We start from the raw sequence: 19,914 nt of genomic DNA on the forward strand, positions 1-19,914 counted from the left end.
GTCTCCTCCTTTAGAGTTTCTCTGGCACAAGCTTACAATTAATTTCCACAATATCAGGGCCTTCTGTACCCAAGTCTCGCTCACGCAAAGTCTCTTGCTTCAGAGGGTCTGATAGTTATAGACACAAAACAAAAGTTCCTTCTGTTAATCTTCATGCCGGGCGATTATTTTTCACCCGCTGATCCCTCTCACACAAGCTTCAAAACCTTTCCTCAATTTTAGCCTCCCTCGATCGGGCTCAGACCATCAACTCACTGTGGACATCTCTCAGTCGGGTTGATGCTTGTCATCACAATGTTCACAGGTATCTTACTATTTACCCCAATTTGTAGGCATCCCTCAGTCGGTTTCACGCTTGCCAATTATAACAGATCACTTAGTTTTCAAAACCTGTCAAAGACCTTTGACTGTACAAGGGATTTGGCTTGACCCTCGTATGACCACTTTGACACTTCACGGTGGCCTCCCCTAGGCCACCTGGTCGCTGTAGTTTCAATAAACAAAAAGTTCTTAGTTCAAAATGTTCTCTTTCTTTTAGGAGAGGAATACCAGTTTGAGAATTTCGAATGAGCACCCACGTGGCACCGGACCACTCTATTGCAGGTACCAATTGGACTCACAAAAGACATCTGTCTATTATCTTCAGATACAATGTTGCCACTGCAACCTTGAGCCGAACACAGTCTGTCTACTATCAGCTTCTTCTGACTCACCGGCTGTGCTGAACTCGTTGGCATTTCATTACCCGCTGGAGTCAAGGACAGTACCACAATGGCAACCACTTCTCCCCGCCGTGGCAATCAGTGCGGGGGGTTTTCACCTACAACTGACAACAGACACCACTCGCCAGCTGTGATTCCCAGTCTTAAGTTTCCTTTCATGTAGGCTTTGCAGGTCTGTGTTGAAAAGTGCAAGGGTAATTCCCTCCTGCTCGTACTTTCAGATCTGTAAGCCTTTCTCCTCCATTCTAACTGCTGTCCTGGAATGGCTGCGTTCGACCTTGCGCAAGTATGCTCTGCCTTTTATCCCAGTGGGGAAAGGAAAGGGCAGTCAGGTGTGTGTAGTTATCAGCAATTGCCTGACCCTTGTGTTGGGACAGGTCAGGTAAACGGCTCTGGTGTTAGGCTGCTTTCTTTCACAGGGTTTGAAAGTGTTTGTGTTGGACGAGGGGGCGGGGTAGAGCTTCTACATATCCTACGGGGTAGTATGGGGAAAAGGTGTTGTAATAAGGGGATACCGCATCTCACCTTTCAGTGACCCACTTCCACTCCCTGAAGACCCCCCACCCATCCAGGTGATCCTCCCGCACTGGCCCACCCCCAGGAACTGGATCCAATAGCGATGGCTGTGGAAGACAGATACTAGGGGACTAGCGGGTGAGACACCTTCAGGATTTTCTTAGTCCGGGACATTTAAATCACTGAAGCAAGAAACGCAAGCAGGCTGCTGGCAGGAGAGAGTTGCTCATCTCCGTGCAAAGTGAGGTCTGGAAGGAAGTTGGTGAAGCTAACCTGCTCAGAGGAACCTGAAGGGAGAAGTCTGCTGGAAGTGGATGAAACACAGCAAAAAATGCCAAAAGCCAGTGGAGGGCTACTGGGCACTTGCTGGCGTTGGAGCACATCACTTTGCTCGCCAGAAAGCAGCAGACCACCATCAACAGTGGACCTTAGAAGAAATGAGATGCCATCAAGAACCGGTGCGTCCATAAAGGGACAGAGAAAAATGGGGTGTATTGGCGGCCGCATCAAACCTTACTGATAGCAAAAACAAGAAAGAGAGAAAAGGAACAGTTTCTAAAACCAGAGAAAGACTGAAGAGGCAGTTTTCTAAGAGGAGAGACTTTCAAGTTTGTCAATGCATGCTGCAAGCTATATCAGAGACAAAGAGACCATATATAAAAAACCAATTATATTAGCCAAGGAGGCTAAAAAGCAGAACCATCAAAAGGTGGGAGAGTGGGCAGGAGTTCACATATGAAAAGCCCTGGCAGGAGAGTATACCAGGTATCCGAATACCACATAAAAAGGAAGACAACCAGTTTGAAGAGAACCTTTGCTGTTGACCCACGGGAACGCCAAGAACTGTTCTTCGCACCCGGGAAAGACTGTCTGATCAATCAGAATCCAGCTTTCCCGTGCAAGATTCCCACAGAGTGCATCTCCCGTCAGGCAAAAACAAAAACAAAAAAAGGCTATCCTTGCCCCGGTTTAACGGCCCATTGTTTGGGCCTACAAAGCTCAGGCTAGTGGGCAATAAACACCACGTCCGCCCCAGCGGCAAAGCGTAAAAGCTAGATCTGTCACCCAAAAAATGTGATGAAGAATCCAGGGGAAGGGAAGAACCCTCTGGAGCAAGGATGCCCACACTTCTTTTTTGTGGGAGTTATCCCAAATAATACTTTGGACACAGGATGGTTTGGTTTTGGACTTCTGACACTGACAGATCATTAGTTCTGAGTTTAGGAGGGAAAACTCCACTAGTGCAGGGACAGCGAGCCCTTTTCCCAACTTAGCTGGTGTTAAAACAAAAGTCTTCAGCCAAAGCCTATCTAACTTTTGTCCCAGTATCATTCCTGACTCCTCAGTTATTAAAATCCTATGGAAAAGAAAGTTCATCCATCGCTTTTCTCGTAAGAAAAGTGACAGGTCATGCTAGCAAATGTTTATACAAAGACAGGAAATGTAGAAGGTGGGTTTAATTCACTGGATCGATTACTCAATTGTGTATCAATCCATTGATTTGTGAACACATCTTAATTTCCTCCATTTTTTCTTTAATGCCATATCTCATTTAGCTGAGAGTTAAGGTATGGGAGGGAACTCTTTGCAGATTTGAACACCAGAACCTCCTTCTCTTTACCCCACCTCCTCCATCACTAACACCTCCCACCATGTTCACCCCTTTCCCACCCATCTACTGAACCCATTACTACTTCTTTCTCTTTATCCCCACCTCCTCGGTCACGACGAGCTCCCTCCATGGTCACGCCTTTCCCACCCCTACTGCCCCACCTCCTCTGTCTCTACCCACTCCCCCTCCATGGACAAGGAAGTTTAAAAAGTGGACAATAACATTCATTCCAGCATAAAACTGGAATAGAGGTGCTCACCCCACTAATTAAAACAAATGAATCGCCTCTGTTCCAGGACGCAGTTTACACAAAAAGTCAGGGAAAAAGATTTAACACAAATGGAGTTACTAACAATGTATTTTTAATGTTAACACAGTGACATATTGGCTGAAGCTCAATATTCATTTCATCAGCATTTCATTCATTGTATGAATCCCGGTGGGAGACATTTACATTAGACATGTCAGTTTATCCAAGACCAGCTTTATTTTGTAAACATTTATTCCACTATTCCTTCTTGGAATTTAGAGAACAGCTGTGATATCATTACACCCACAACTCTCATTTCAGACAGAAAGGCACCATTTCATTTCCAAGTTTGCACGACGTTTATCGTCTCACACCACAGAGGATATTTCTATTCCACCGGCTCGTTCGACTATTCACAAAACGTCACTTTTCTAAAGTCTGTATAATTTAACAAACACTTGACATTTTCTCTGGGCTCTTCACATCAAATCCATTTCTTATAAGATAGTGCTTTGATAGTGGGCATGCACCTGCCCTTGTGCAATTGCACCTCCACCTGTCGATCCCAGGCTAGGGAACCATCTACTAATCCTAAATGCACCAATAGAGATAGGCAATAGTGTAACACACTAGAGGGGGTCCTGGGGAGAAAAGGAAACTGTAGTGCTGTAGAACATGCAACATAGTGGAAACACTGCAGCATTCAGGGAGGATGGCACTCCTTCTGATGAATGCATTTCTTGGAAACGGACTTCTGGAGTAATATTGTAGATTTCAGTTTTATTGATGCTACTCTCCATGTTTTCACTGTTGAAAAACAGTCTTTGCACATGTGTTGTGCCAAGTTTAGTCCAATTGCCATATGAGAATATAGACTTCTCCATTTTCATTATACATGAGGGCTCCAGAATCTCTATGTGTTGATGTTGAAAGTAAAATTACTTTATCAGGGTGTACAAAAATAATTCCCAGTAGAGGCATTTCTAATGGATTCCTTCCTGCCACAGATTCTTAATCTATGATATCCATATCCTAACACAGCAGTTCTCTAGAAAAATGTATGCAGTCAGAGGGTTCGGCCCAGCTCTGTGTCAGGTCTGTCCAAAGCCTCTAAGTGCTTTGCACCAGAAACAAAATTGAGGCCAGTAGAAGTAGTGTAGCCACGCCCCATGACCTCAGTTCCTTTTTCCACGCATTCACGCCTCAACAACACCGCACAATGATCTCCATAGGAATATGTCCCACTTCCCATCAACACTTTCATGTCGAAAAAGTATGACATTTACAAGATCCCGTAGGTTTGAAGCCCATGGATTCTAGAGAGGAGACACTTCCCGAGGAGTTTTATGGGAGTGGTGACATGCTGGACATGGCAGCTAACCTGCCAGGGGCAAGCAGTCCGGACAATTCCCTGTAGTTGGACATTCTACCAGTACCAACACCAGGTAAAACTCAAGCTGCTTTTTAGTGCTTGATGGCAAAGGTGGGCGATACCCTGGGTTCCTCTGTGCCGCCCAGGTCCAGAGTGCAATACGAACTCTGCGACATTCTAGACCATGCACCAAAGAGGCACTCCTGCCCTGCAATGTGGTGGTAGAGGCACCAGTGTTGGAAGCATGGGAGAAACCTGCCTCCGTCGACCCCAATGGACACGGATCTAGCATGGAAGCACTGTCCTGCACTTTCTGACCAGCCTCTGAAAGCCTGGTGGTACAGGCCACTACGGCGAGCCTGAAAACCTCTACCTCTCTACCTTTTCCCTCACTTACACCAGACAGGTAAAGCAAAAGGCTGGACGCATGGGGCAAGGAAGTGTTCGCGTCAGACAGCCTAGTGGTGAAAGCCATGAATGCATCTTGTGCCATGGTGAAGTTCTCCTTTGGCCTCTGGTTGGCTGTAGTCGGTGCAGCATAGCATGCTCCAGAGGGCAGAGAAGCAAGGAGACTGTGGTACTGGAGAAATAGGTGTCCCTGACGGCGGCTCATCTGGCCAAACGGGAGAACATCACAGCAGATGCATGGAGCAGACAGACCTCGGCCTACCACAAATGGGAGCTCCGTCAAGAAGTTCTGGTGGAGATCTCTCTTTAGGGGGTGACTCATCAAGTGGACCTCTTCTCTTCCAGTGTCAACCGGAGAGGGAGTTCCACTGCAGGGAATTTCCTCAGTAGGGAGCTATCGGGGGCATATTGACTATCGAGTGGACTTTTGATCTCCTTTATGGAGTGCCCACTGATCCCAGTCATCCCACTGGCCCTCAGGAGATCCAGCCTGCTCAAATGCACACTGATCCTGATCGCCCTGGGCTGGGCCAGAGAATGTGGTATCTGGAGTTGTTGGACAGGTCCATCTGCCCTCCCTTGTGCCAATGAGAAGACTTGCTCTCCCAGTCAGAGGGGCAGGTTCTCCACCTGAACCTCAGCAGCCTTAACATTCATGTTGGAGTACTGAGGTGCTATGATAAAAGGAGTGCTCCTTTCAATTCTGAGGCCAGCTACAAAATCCATTTATGCCTGCAGGCAACATACATTTTCACTTTGGTGCCGTAGAGGGCCCTGGATCCTTTATCCTTCCTCTGCCCCAATGTGTTGGATTGACTGCTTTCCTTGGCCCAAGCAAGCCTGCAGATTGACACTTGGAAGGTTACCTTGCCACTATTTCTTTGTTCAATAGGTCCCTAGAAAAGGGCTTGTTTTTCACAATCAACACTGTTATGCAGTTCTTGTGGGTTTGGTGTAACCAGTTACCTCCCTGCCAGTCTGTAGTTGCAGTGTGGGATTTGAATTTATTTCCAACTTTTCTTATGTGCGCTCCATTTGGACCCTTTCATTCCTGTTAGATTGATCACCCTTATGGGTGATTTTTCAGGTTGCCATCACGTCCGCGAGATGAGTGAGTGAGCGCCATGCTTCGTTTCACCTCTGCATTTGTTTTTTTTCCCTAAGAGAAGGTGACTAGGAGCGAGACCCTCCTTTCTGCCAAAGAGGATCTCGGATTTCAATCTCTCAGATCCATCTTCCTGTGTTCTTCCCTCCACCTCACCCTTCCAATGCAGATTAAAGATTTCATAGATTGGACCCAATACAGGTCCTTAATTTCTATGTGTCTCAACCTCGAGAGGCTAGGAAGGATGACCAGATTTCTGTTGGCTACGCCGGTGCTCGTGCTGGCAGGGCTGTGGCCAAACAGACCCTCCAGGTAGTTCATTCTCTGCATCTCAGAATGCTATGGTCTGGGTGTGAAGGATCTGGCCAAGGGTCTCGGGCTCATTCTACCAGGAGGGGCTGCCACCTTTGCCCTGCAGAGGGGGTTCCCTTGTCCTGGACATTTGCCAGGCAGCAACATGGGCATCTCTGCACACGCTTGATAAGCATTACTGCTTGGATTCCCTTGCGGGCCAGGATGCCCGTTTTGATAGGGCAGTCCTTCCGAGTTTTGTGGTTTAGGTGGTGTGCTTGCTTTCCTCCCTCCTCCAGATTACGTACTGCTTTGGGAGTCCATCAGAGATGAGGAATCCGTGGCAGGAAGGAATCCATTAGTACAACAAATGACTTTCCTCTCAGTAATATTCCTTCTGATGGATGTTTCTGCCATGGATTCCTCATTGCACTTCCGACCTGCCCCTCTTCTGGGAAGCTAGTACACCATCAGTTCTACAGTCCCTCAGCATCAAGAGTGCTAGGAAAGAAGGGTGGAACTGAGGTCATGGGGCACGGCACTGCTACTTCTACTGGCCCAGACATCATTTTGGTGCGAGGTGCGAAGAGGGTTGGACCGATACAGAGCTTCTGCAGCGCCCCCTATTGGCAGAAGCGTTTTTGGAGAACAGCTGCACAAGGATATGGATATCATAGATGAGGAATCTATGGCAGGTATATCCATCAGAAAAAACATTACAGAGAGACAAGTCATTTGTTCTTTTTACTCAAGTTGAAAGAAATTGCAACTTTTTAATTCACACTTCTTTATGACTAGCAATTCATGTAAAATAAAATAAACATTACTTTATAGCTTCTCTACATATCAAGCAGAAATCCCTGTAAACCACCATCCACTGGTACTGCATGGCTGGTATCACTGGGATGAACATATTCATGAACCCGAGTGGGAGAAAGCAGGAAGGTTGGCACCAATTTGTCCATTGCTTCCAAATTTACAGTAGGGAATTTGGCTACTTTTTTTAAGGGAGTGTTTGCCAATTCTTGGGGAGTAAATGGTTAATACACCGCTTATCTGTAGGGTTGGCATTAAGAGTTGCCTTAATATTTCTCTATGGCACTTATTCACCTAAAGGTTAATGGGTTCTAACAGTATGTGGTCATTCCAGATATGGGAGCAAAAGCCAAAAAAAAAAGTATACTATCTAGAGGAAGGGATTTAAAAGTACAGGGAGGACAAGGGTGGGAGGATCCCATGCAGAAAGGGGAGTTTGTCATAAAAAGCAAAATGAGTTAGACAAAGCACCTTAAACCCAATCTGATGGGGTCACAGAAAGCCAGTGTGTATTGTAATGAAACAGTTATATGGCCACATTTCTTAAGGATGAAAAAAAGCAGGTTGGCACTTTGTGCCACCTGACATTATTCACACATGCCTAGGAGCACAGGAAAAAAGAAATGGCACTGCCATAGTCAAATGTGGAAATATTTAGGGTTATAACAACTGACAGAGTTTGACGGTTGTGAAGCATCTATGCAAGGGCTGGCTGACTTGCTGAGGCGATGCTACGCTAGGATCCGGTCAGAGGGAGCAGGGGGTGCACGCCTTAAGCTGTCCTTTTGAGTCATGATTGGGACAGTATTGCAATGGGGTTTGCTTGACTGAATAATGTACTCCAATTTTGCTAAGCATTGGACATTATGATATACATTGAAATGTATTGCTTGATATATGGTGATTTTCCATTGTATAGGTTTGACGAGCCTATACAAGCTATTACTTTAGGTTTAAACTATGTGATTTGCCTTTAGAAATGCAATGCCAGTTTATACATATTGATTCAGTGATAGAGCAGGTCTATTGGGACTATGATTTTCCTGTAGCATAAGGGATAAAGCTGGACAGGACTTTTGTGTCTTTGTCAATGGAAAGACGATTTAAAACCCAGGAGGAGTTGGACAGGGGTTTATATGCATGGCATGTATTTGAATGCCCTTGACTAAAGAAGTGATGTAAATTGATTTGATTAGAGAAGATGAGACTTCTTATCAGACAAACAAATGTGTTCAAATTCTATGTGAACGTGGAAAGTTGGAATATTGTGTTATTCTAGAGGGAAAATATGAGGGGTTTGTATATGTGTAAACAAATACTTCCTTTTTACATTCTTGGCTCTAAGACTTTGGTACAGTGAAATGATAATTGATAACACGGTTATGTAATGCATACTATGCTTTTCTCCCGGAAGCCTTTCTGTTTTGTGAAAACCTTCTCTATCCCTATATATGTGCATGAGATGCAACAGGAACTACCGTGGATGTGTTAGAGAACCTGGCAGTAAGTTGTAAGGGATGTACGTTGATAAGCTGTGCAATGGAGTTGGGAAGGGAAATGCACTCTGAGCCCCTCCAAATCCACTTTTAGAATCTATGTAGCAAGAGCATAATATCAGTACTGAAAAAGACAAGATGCCCTCTGGGTTCCATTTCAGTAGATGGGAGCTTCCCTGTTGCACGGGGAGGGCGCTAGACCTTAGCTAAACCAAGAGCTGGGGGGGGAGACCTCCATTTAAGCTCAGAGCCCTTCCTAGCTACTGGGGTCCCAAGGGGCACCTCATATATCCTATGAGAGTCTATAGTTATTGATTCAACCACTGACTCTTTAAGCTTTTCCAAAATGTTGGTGCCCATAAATTTGCATGAGGTCCTTAGGCAAGGTTTTTCATAGGATGGTTACCTTAATACAGAAAGTACAGTCTCCCTTCTGAATATTCCAGAAGGGATGCATTCCAAACAGCAGTGATTCAACAATCATAATCAGCCATCATTCGTGTGCCAAAGGAAACCGAGAACCACTGTGGAGGCAGGTTCTTCACAGTATTAGTCAGCCATGCCAAACTCAGTAACATTGTAGAAGCACCTCCTTCTATCAGCAGCACCTTCAATTGCAGAAGAGATGTCACCACCTCCATGTCCTGTCTCATGGCAGATAAGAACATCCTGTGTACTCAAGTATTCGCCACATTCACTAAACTGAAATGGACCATGGCATGCATGTTTTGTCTGGTGCCTAATAAGGTGACTTTTCCGACTGAAGCATTTTCCACATTCAGTGCACCAATAAGGTTTCTCTCCCGTATGTGTTCTCTGGTGGTCAACAAGATTTACCTTATACAAAAACCTTTTCCCACATTCAATGCACTCATAAGGTTTCTCACCTGTATGTGTTCTCTGGTGGCTAGTAAGATATCCCTTCTGAGCAAACCAATTCCCACATTCAGTGCACTCATAAGGTTTCTCAAATGTATGTGTTCTCTGGTGAATAGTAAGGTGTCCCTTCTGAGCAAACCCTTTCCCACATTCAATGCACTCATAAGGTTTCACACCAGTATGTGTTCTCTGGTGGATAGAAAGCTGTCTCTTTGTAGCAAACCCTTTCCCACATTCAGTGCACTCATAAGGTTTCTCACCAGTATGTGTTCTCTGGTGGATACTAAGCTCTCCCTTTGTAGCAAACCCTTTCCCACATTCAGTGCACTCATGAGGTTTCTCACCTGTATGTGTTCTTTGGTGGTTAATAAGATTTCCTTTCAGAGCAAACCCTTTCCTACATTCAGTGCACTCATAAGGTTTCTCACCTGTATGTGTTCTCTGGTGGATAGAAAGCTCTCTCTTTGTAGCAAACCCTTTACCACATTCAGTGCACTCATACGGTTTCTCACCTGTATGTGTTTTCTGATGGACCTCTCCCTTAGAAGCAAACCCTTTCCCACATTCAGTGCACTCATACGGTTTCTCACCTGTATGTGTTCTTTGGTGACTAATAAGTTGTTGCTTCTGAACAAACCCTTTCCCACATTCAGTGCACACATACGGTTTCTCACCTGTATGTGTTCTCTGGTGGATAGTAAGCTTTCCCTTCCAAGCAAACCCTTTCCCACATTCACTGCACTCATAAGGCTTCTCACCTGTATGTGTTCTCTGATGGATAGTAAGCTTTCCCTTCCAAGCAAACCCTTTCCCACATTCACTGCACTTATATGGCTTCACACCTGTATGTGTTCTCTGGTGGCTAGTAAGCTTTCCCTTCCAAGCAAACCCTTTCCCACATTCACCACACTCATAAGGCTTCTCACCTGTATGCGTTCTCTGGTGGACAGTAAGCACTCGCTTTGTAGCAAACCCTTTCCCACACTCAGTGCACTCATAAGGCTTCTCACCTGTATGTGTTCTCTGGTGGACAGTAAGCACTCGCTTTGCAGCAAACCCTTTACCACATTCAGTGCACACATGAGGTGTCTCACCTGTATGTGTTCTTTGGTGGATAATAAGATCTCCCTTCTCAGCAAACCCTTTCCCACATTCACTGCACTCATAAGGCTTCTCACCTGTATGTGTTCTCTGGTGGATAGTAAGCTTTCCCTTCCAAGCAAACCCTTTCCCACATTCACTGCACTTATAAGGCTTCACACCTCTATGTGTTCTCTGGTGGCTAGTAAGCTTTCCCTTCCAAGCAAACCCTTTCCCACATTCACTGCACTTATAAGTCTTCTCACCTGTATGTGTTCTCTGGTGGACAGTAAGCACTCGCTTTGTAGCAAACCCTTTCCCACACTCAGTGCACTCATAAGGTTTGTCACCTTTATTCATTTGCTGGTGGCTGATAAGTGTATCATGCAAATGGACACTATTCTCATAGTCAGTGCACTGATAAGGTTTTTCACCTATGTCCTCATGTGGGCAATAAGTATGTTCTTGAAATGGCAATTGTTCCCACATTTTGTGCATGTGTAAAGTGTCTTGCCAGTTTATTTTTTCAGGTGCCTAGATTTAAGAGGAGCCTTTTCAATTAACCTTTTCCAAATTCAGAGCACAAATGAGAAATGCTTTTCTTACTGCACATACCACATTGTCATGGTCGTGCTATATCCCCCAGGATATACAGAATCAACACACTTGGTTACTGGATGTTACCACAAAGTGATTGCATGGACGGAAGCCATCATGTATCACCAGGCTTTGCAATCCTAGTACCTGAATACTCTGAAAAGGCAACTGGGCCCCAAACGTTCACTCTTCTAACATGCTTGGAAATTGCATATTCTAACAATGAAGCTTTTCCCTGCGATAGTCCAGAGAATCAAAATCACCATTGCATTTCTGGGGCATCAGTCACCTATTAAGATAAAAGGAGACACCCATTATTAGTTTCAACATGTTCACAATCACAGGCAGCACACATAATAAGACCCACTCAGTAGTAACTCCTCACGTAATGACTTTGAAGTGCCATCTATTGGGGAAAGGAACCCTAATAGGTGGCAGAGAAGTGGTGCTCCAATGGGAACATTTAGTGGAACAGGTAACATGCAGCAGGAATAATGCATTTTTATTTAGAAAATGTTTTGCATCCAAAACAATAGGGGGGAAAAACAGCCTGGGTGAACAAACATTTTAAAAGCATATTATCAAGAACATGTATATGTTCTAACAATATCTTTATTCAGAAATGGCTACATTATCACACGGAAGTTCCCAATTTCCACACACAAATGATAAAGGAGTTTGCCACCAATCGGATGTCGGCTTGACCAGTCCACTGTGTAATAACGGATGACTTGTGTATTGGCCAATACATGAATAATGTAACCAACAGCACCATCGAGGAGACTGGGATTGTGATTTAAAGGGAAAGCAACAATCTCTTCCCTTGGTGAGAATGGCACAGGCCATGCTGCCACTACATTCGAACATTGACTTTAAACCTCGATAAGCTTGTTTTTCTGGAGATGAGGGATGGTTTGGAGTTTGTGTCAGAGACCAAAAAAATAACGTTTATGAAAGACTCCAAAATATCATCCCATTTGCCTTCCGAATTGTTCACATAAATGTCCCATTGCCAGGTACAAAATTTAATTGGCCAGAAGGATCCCACTTCTCTTTCCCTGTTCAAAATACCACGGTGTAGTTTTCATGAGGTGGTACACACTTGGTTTTACTGTTAGGGAGTGGGTGTACATGGGTCTGTTACTTACCAAGATCCCATAACAAGACCCCTTTTTGTGGATTCTGATCTATGCACCTTAGGTTGAATCTCAGCGCGCCCCTTTGTGCTGTTACCATCACATCCCTAGTAACCAATGGAGATGTTGCCCAACCACTGCCAATATCCACAAATTGATGCCACCATTCGTGATTATACACATGATTGCCGTCGATCTAATGTGGAGATTATACTCACCCTACTCCAGGGGAATCCGCTCAGCATAATCCCGCGGATCCATGATAGGGTGAGAATTTCATTGCCAGCATCTCTTGCAACCCATATAGCAGCGACCCTGGAATAAGATGTATTTACATGTGAATAGTATGCATACTCTCCCTCCCCCCCACAATGGGCAAGTGTCCACCTGTTCGTCTGTCAGTCCTACATTTATTGTGTGGGTAGCTATCACAACAATATATGCGAGAACCTTTGACTGTCCAGTATGGGGGACAAACACCAGCTTTAGGTGACACAATGAACACATTTTTTTGAGGTGCTAAATGTTCCCAGTGGATAATCCTTAGAAAACAACCTCCCCCTCATCTCAGGTGCATCGTCTGTGCAGCCACCACCTTAAGCTCTGTGAGCTTAATCTCTCTCTCTCTCTCTCTCTCTCTCTCTCTCTCTCTCTCTCTCTCTCTCTCATCATGATCAGATATTAAGTGCGAGTTAGTCACAATTTGGCGTGCGTTTTCTCGCTGGTGCCTTGAAACTCATTACCACGTTTGGACGCTTCTCACCCTTCTTCACCAGTGCTGAGAGGCGGAGCACGATGCAAGAATAGGATGGCCCTGAGGTGTCAGGAATAAGCAATTCTTTGTTTCTCGCGAGAACTCAAAAACTCACATGAAGATGGCAACAGCAGGCTTGAGAGTGCTCGTCCCTACGTGCCACAAGTTGGCATGAGGGCAACCAGGGTCCAGAGTACCCACTTGGTGGGCAGCTTTCAACTCTGCTCTGTCGTGAACCTGCTACAATTTAGGGAGAGCTTGGATCAGGGAGAGTCTTGGGGACATAACTACAGTGTGGGCACAGGTAAGCGACTGACAGCGATACAAGATACTGCCTCACAGCACTGCTCTATACCCTCACAGAACATCACCATAAATTATAATAGAACAGCACAGTACCATGCCCTGTTAACAAGGTGTGTCCGCTGCATCATAACATATCACTGCTGCATTAAAACGTGGTGACCGCGCCCATTCACCATTGGCAGAAACGGTAATTCCGTCCAGCGGAATTACTGCCGAAACCGAGTCCATGGGAGTAATTCTGCCCATATTTGGTGGAATTACGGATTACTGTTACTGCCAGAACGGGAAGCACAGCTGCGGCCATTTTGAAAAACTCTATCCACCACTTCCTGTAGCCATCTAGGAGGGAGAGAGGGAGAGAGGGAGAGAGGGAGAGAGGGAGAGAGGGAGAGAGGGAGAGAGGGAGAGAGGGAGAGAGGGGGAGAGGGGGAGAGGGAGAGGGAGAGGGAGAGAGAGACCATGTGCAAGGGGAAGGTGCCTCGTCAGAGGCTGAGAAAGCAAACATTTTGTGAGGTGGACCTGCAGGTCCTTGCTGACACAGTGATGGTCCATGCCGAGGAGCTATATGGCTCCCAGCACCTTAAAAACATCAGTGCAAAGGAATGCAGCCATCTGGTTAGGCATCTGCAACAACGTCACAGCTGAGGGCACAATCCCACAGGACACTGAGGACTGCAGGAAGCGGTAGAATGACCTAAAGGGCAGTGTCTGGAGCCTCCTGGCCAAACACCAGCAGTAATCATTAGACACCAGAGGCGGCACTGTGGACCTCCTTGACCTGACCCTCCTGGAAGAAGGCCAGCTTCATCCTCCACATGGAGTGGATCAAGGGAGTGCCAACCCATAGAGCCAGCAGCCAAGTTAAATCTGATGAGTTTGAATGCATCCCCCCAACCCTTCCCCTCACAACGCACTGGCCAAACGATCATAACAAGCATGTGGCCCTCAGCATAGATGGGCCTGATGGACAGGTAAAGATGTCACCACATGGCAATGCTCCAAAAGGAACCACCATCCAATGCGTTTCCAAGCAGATCCTGGTTCAGGCATGGGCGATCTGGGCAGTCGCATGGTGCACCACATCAGCACCCACACCAAACACGACAGATTGTCATGGTCTCACAAGGGCACCCCCTTGCTGGTGTGGTGAAGGCATCCAATTGCAATGGAAAGCACCCACAACCCGTACTGGAGTGGGGAGTTGATTGCAACCGAGCACCGCTGCCATACCTGCATGGTGGTAGCCTTCTGGTATTAAAGTGGTGCTCAGTTGAAATCATTAACGTCCTGCTCCAGCATTGGTGCTGGGTGCTTTACACTGGAATACAGCACTCAAGCACCAGCACAAGTCTGCAAGGCTGCCCTATGCCGTTGTGGCACAGCCACCACAAATTGTGCCAAGACCACGTGCCTCTCTTGGTGGTGGTACCAATGAAAAACAGTATGAATGTGCATGGAAGCAATTGCAATTATATGCAGCACCCATGTGCTCTGAGAAAGGACAAGTGCCAAGGGATCTCTGTTTCCCTGTCCCTTGACAATCAGGTGGCTAGTGTCTGTAGTGCTGGGCACTTTAAACTCTGCATCTTGCGGAAAGTCTTGCCTTTTATTCCTGCTGAATGCCAGGCCGTGGTAGTGGCAGCTTTGGTCCTCAGCACTCTTGACTGCTGCAACTCTCTCTATTTAGCCCAGCCTCGCTATCTGATTCAAAGGCTTCAATTACTGCAAAATGCCACCGTTCGTTCTACACTCTGTCCTCCCTTTGTATGCCACATCTCTCCTCTGCTCAAGAAACTTCACTGGCTTCCTGTGGCCAGCCGGCTCTTGTTCAAATCACTGTGTCTGATGCATCGTGCCGTTTATGGCGTGGGTGCCGAGTACCTCCAAGCAAAGTTTGTTCATTACACTCCTGTCCGCTTGCTACGCTCTCACTCTGCGTGTCTTCTCACTGTCCCCCGTTATCGTCTGTCACGTATGGGAGGACGTGCCTTTTCGGTGGTGGCTGTCATAGCGTGGAACAAGTTGCCTATCACAACTGAAGACCATCTTACCTTCTGCCGGTTGCTGAAAACCACTCTGTTTTAGGCCATCTCTCTCTTATGGTACTATCAGTCATTTTTGCTTTTTATTCCTCCTGAGTAACTAGCGCCAAGATGCCTTCAGGTGTACGTGCGCTTTACCAAGTTTATATAACATAACATAACAAGGTGGACCCCCCACCCCCCCAGGACACCCGTACATACAGACCACCTTGGCAGCACAGATGCAAAGAGCACATGCCAATGAGGTGTACAGCCTCTGCAGACACTAGCGCCACCTTACTGTGGCCATATGCATTGGCCTGCAATGAACCATACCGTTCAAACCAAATGTAGGATGCCCCCCCCACCATGTAGCACATGTGTAAGTATGCAAAATGACTAACATCATGTGATTGTTCACCCAACAGGTTCACAGGCGACGGAGGAGGAGGAGGAAGATGCATGCTCATCTACATCCCATGGCCAGGCCAATGCCAACAGTCACCACCCCTGTGCCGCCATTCGGTGGGAAAGGAATGGGCAGAATTGTGACAGCAGGGCCCAGCCGAGCCGCACACGCCAGCGCAGACACAGCACCAGAGAGCAGCGATCATGACACAGCTAAAGGTATGGCTCCTGAAACCACCCACCCCCCAATCCCACACCAACAGACAGCCACTGCTGTCATGGCAGGGGAGCCAGAGGCTGGCAGTCACACAGAAGTAACTATGCACGCACCCGTGCACGCACACACCCACCTGGCCCACGATACCCCCTCGTCACATAAGTGGGGCACCCAGCTGCATTGTCACTGTGGCCAAGTGACAGCAATGGCAGGTCATACGGCTCAAGCTGCATACACCCCAGCACACTCCATAGCCCTCAATCCAAGCATCTCAGGATGCCATATGGAGGAGGCCGTCGCTATGAGCAGCACCAGGTGCGCTTGAAGACCCATGCGGACACACAGGTCCAACACCTTCAGGCCATCCGTGTATGTGTTCAGGGCACCTCACGGAGGATAGCAAGTGCAAAGGACCAGGACAGACAACAGTTAGCTGTAACATCTGCCACCCTGACTGTCATCACACAGAGGGTGGGGGAGATGACAGAGCGCCTCGGCTTTTATAGAGGCAATGCAGGCCAGTATGCTCTCAACAATGCAATGCATCCGGGGGTCTGAGTCAGACCAGTCCTCCGTCTGGGGAGGAGGAAGTTGCGAAGGGTTTTCGCACATTTCAAAATTAAATAATAGTTCACTTGAAGCAATGCTAAGACATTCCTTATCGTGTACATGTATATTCCTTATTCTGTACAGTGCACCAGCAGTATTTTCTACCCATACCATACCTGCCCTCCTCACACACGTCACGGTTAAGGAAACCGCCATGAGGACTACCATGAGCAACAATGAACAATGAAACCCGCCCACCCCCTACAAACGTTACATGACACTACATAGGGACATATTGTACTAGACATGGGTAAGATCCCCCGCCTTTCTTCTCTTTCATTTCAAAGGGTGTGTCAGTTGCCACCACCTTCACTCCGCCTCCTACTTCTGCCTCCGACTCTCATCCTGACAGAGCCCTCACTAACCTTCATATCTCTCTGTCTCTGTCTCTCTCACTCTCTCTTCCCTTGAGACCCACCACCCCCTCCCATAACACCCGATTAGGTTTCTAACCAATTCCGCTCTAAAGTCGCATCCAAACGATTGCGCCCCAGGTCCTCCAGAATTATCGAGGACAACATTGTTTCCCTTGCTCCAGCCTTGGCCAATTTCTGCAATCACTCCTTTGATTTTTCACTCAGCAAGCACTCCTTTGTTCACCTTCTCCTTAAAGCGTATTCTGCCAACCCGTCCTATCCGGCTAATAATTACTACCCTATCTCCATTACCCCCTTTTAGGGGAAACTCTAGGAGAAGCTGGCAATCTCTCAGCATAGCCACCACTCTGAATCTGTTGGTTGCCTCCATGTCCTCCCGTCTGCGTTCTGAGCTTCTAGAAACTGCTCTCCTGAACACCAGTGAAGACTTCTGTTCTCATCCTACTTGATCTTTCCTCTGCCTTTAACACGGTCAATCATGCCACCCTGATAAAAAGACTCCATGACACCCTTGGCAACACAGACTTGGCTCTGGACTGGTTGACCTCATTCCTCTCTGACTGACCTTCTCAAGTTCAACTGGGCTCCTTTCTCTCCACCATCTCACCCTCCACCTGTGCTGTCCCACAGGGCTCTATACTCTCCCCTGGCTGTTCAATATCTACTTGGCTTCTCTGCTAACATCCAGTGTTCTGCAGATGACACAGCTATCCTATCAAATATGCTCTTCTACCCCCCGCTCCCAACTCGTCCTCATTCATTCATTTCTTCTACACTATGGCCACCATCCATGGGTCCCCGTCCCCTCACCCTCCTGTGAAGCTGAAAACCTTGTGTAATCTTAAACTCCTCCCTTTCTATCTCCGACTTTGCCAAGAAGGCTCACGTTCAACAGCGCATTCTCAGAGGCATTCTCCCTTTCCTCACCTTCCCCCAGAAACTCAATGTCTCCAGAGCTCTGGTTCCTTTTAGGCTGGACTACTGTAACAGCCTCTTTCTGAATCTGCACCCTCCGCCCCCTTCAACTAATCAAGAACAGGACTGCAATACTGATCCTTGGCCTCAAGTCTATAGACTGCATCTCTACAGCCCTAAAATCTCTCCACTGGCTCTCGGTTGCTGCAAGGATTAAATGCAAGCCCCCCTGCATCATCCACAAGTTTTTCTGGGGCCTGGTACCCCACTAGGGGGGGTAAAGATCTCCTCCGCAGGTGCCTTACACTCATGAGTGAGCCAGATCTCCTTAAGTTCCAGATGCTTCTCAGACCCTCCTGTTCTTCCCTCCCCCTCCCACTCCCACTCCCACTCCCACTCCCCTGCCACAGTGACTCAAGACCTTCCTTTTTCTCCTTTTCCTTCCCTCTCCCCTGCAATTTTACCCAGCTGCCCTGGACTGGCAGCCTGGTTCCTTCAGAGTCATACAGGGCACCAGCTTCCCCCACCCCCTCTCATCTCTATGGATGACCGTAAAGATGAGCACATTCAGGGTGTGCATGGCTGAGTGAGTCGGACCAGATGAAAGAATGGTGAGGGGATAGTCAGGTTGCAGAAGAGTAATGTGGCTGCTTCAGAAGAATCAAGATGAATATTAAAGTCTCAGAGGAAGAGAAGCTTAGAGGTCAGGAGAGAAGAGGCGAGGTTGACACACGTCGAGAGGAAGAGGGAGACCAGCCCAGGGGTCCTGTAGATGGTGGCAAGTGTGGGGGAGACACAATGCTTGATTACGAGGCAATCAAAGGAAGAGAAGGATTGTGTGGGTATAATAGAAGCAGAGGACCATTCACGGAAAACAAGTGGCCTTCTGCCACCCGACCGGTTAGGCCTGGGCTTGGAGAGGATCTTGTAGCCCTCAGGAAGGAGACTGTCAAAGCACTGTTCAGTGAGGGTGAGGAGGTCAAGGCCAAAGTCATCAAGGAGCTGACGGATGACAGAGGAATGTTTAACAGCAGATCAAGAGTTGATGGTAGCTAAGTGAAGCTGGTTGCTACCTTTAATTTAAAGGTCTTCCGAGGAGGGGTACAGGGACAAAGTACACCCGTCGGTGGGGCCGAAGAGGCCAGCAGGGTGGCAGATGGAGGAGTGGCAGGAGAAGGGAAGAAGTTATTGAGAGATGGGAGGAGCCTGTCAAGAAGGAGGAGGTTGGGCTGATAGCCTTGGACCATGACCATGATTGTGCATTTATCATGTGTACCAGATTGGCACTTAGATGAGAAGTGAGCCAAAAGCACTTCCCATCTGGTTCCTCCATTAATGATCGAAGAAGAGAAAGGGGAGAGGACTGAGACCATATGGGGAGTCCATAGGTCCAGTAAGAGAACGACAAAGAGGATGTCAGTAATAGTCTGCCTGGAGGAAACATGGACATAGGTGACAGCAATGGGAAGGCCTGGGTTAGAGACCAGGACACCTTTCTTAAACGTTTTCCTTCCAAGCTTCATAAGAGAGGGAGGATAGGCAATAGAGTAGCAATTAGAATAGACAGGGGAGATGGAGAGCACCATGGGGGGCCGGGGCTCTAGAGGCATACCAAGAGGAGAGGGAGCGAGAGAACTGCACAATGCACGAAAGAAGGCACCAGGCGGCTTAACAGCAAAAAGTGAATCAGGTGCAGGGAATTTAAACAAGGGCAGCAGATTTAAAAAACATCCAGGTTTGGAATTTCATAGATTCAGGAAAGATGCTAATATTTAAAAAAGGGCAGCAGAATTAGAAACATCCAGATTTGGGTTACCAAAATACAGGAGAATGCCAACATTAAGTTACATGTTGAAGATATATTGGAGATGGCCCAGACCCAAAGAATGCTGCTGAGTAAAATGGACGTTGTAGCAGAACAAGGTATTTTCTTTGCGAGACAGAAATTCTGGGAATGCGGGGATAAGAGTAGAAAGTTGCTAGCTAACAGATTAAATGGGATGGCAGAGAGGTCGCTTATTCAGAGC

At 47.0% G+C, this 19,914-nt stretch overlaps 1 protein-coding gene across 2 annotated transcripts in view; it reads right to left on the reverse strand.

Moving 5' to 3' along the window:
* Positions 1-3,190: 3,190 nt before the first annotated feature.
* The window catches only part of LOC138498535 (zinc finger protein 268-like), a 78,079-nt gene continuing 61,355 nt past the window's right edge, over positions 3,191-19,914 (reverse strand). For both annotated transcript variants that reach the window (XM_069622316.1, XM_069622315.1), the window contains 2 exons: positions 12,499-12,595; positions 3,191-11,433 (listed from right to left, as the gene is read on the reverse strand). In XM_069622316.1, coding sequence (XP_069478417.1) covers positions 9,138-11,045 — 1,908 coding nt within the window. In that variant the 5' untranslated portion in view covers positions 11,046-11,433; positions 12,499-12,595 and the 3' untranslated portion in view covers positions 3,191-9,137. The remainder of the gene's footprint in view (positions 11,434-12,498; positions 12,596-19,914) is intronic.

Source organism: Ambystoma mexicanum, chromosome 5q, assembly GCF_040938575.1.
Source record: "Ambystoma mexicanum isolate Mex_15411 chromosome 5q, UKY_AmexF1_1, whole genome shotgun sequence".
In the NCBI taxonomy this organism is placed as follows: Eukaryota; Metazoa; Chordata; class Amphibia; order Caudata; family Ambystomatidae; genus Ambystoma; species Ambystoma mexicanum.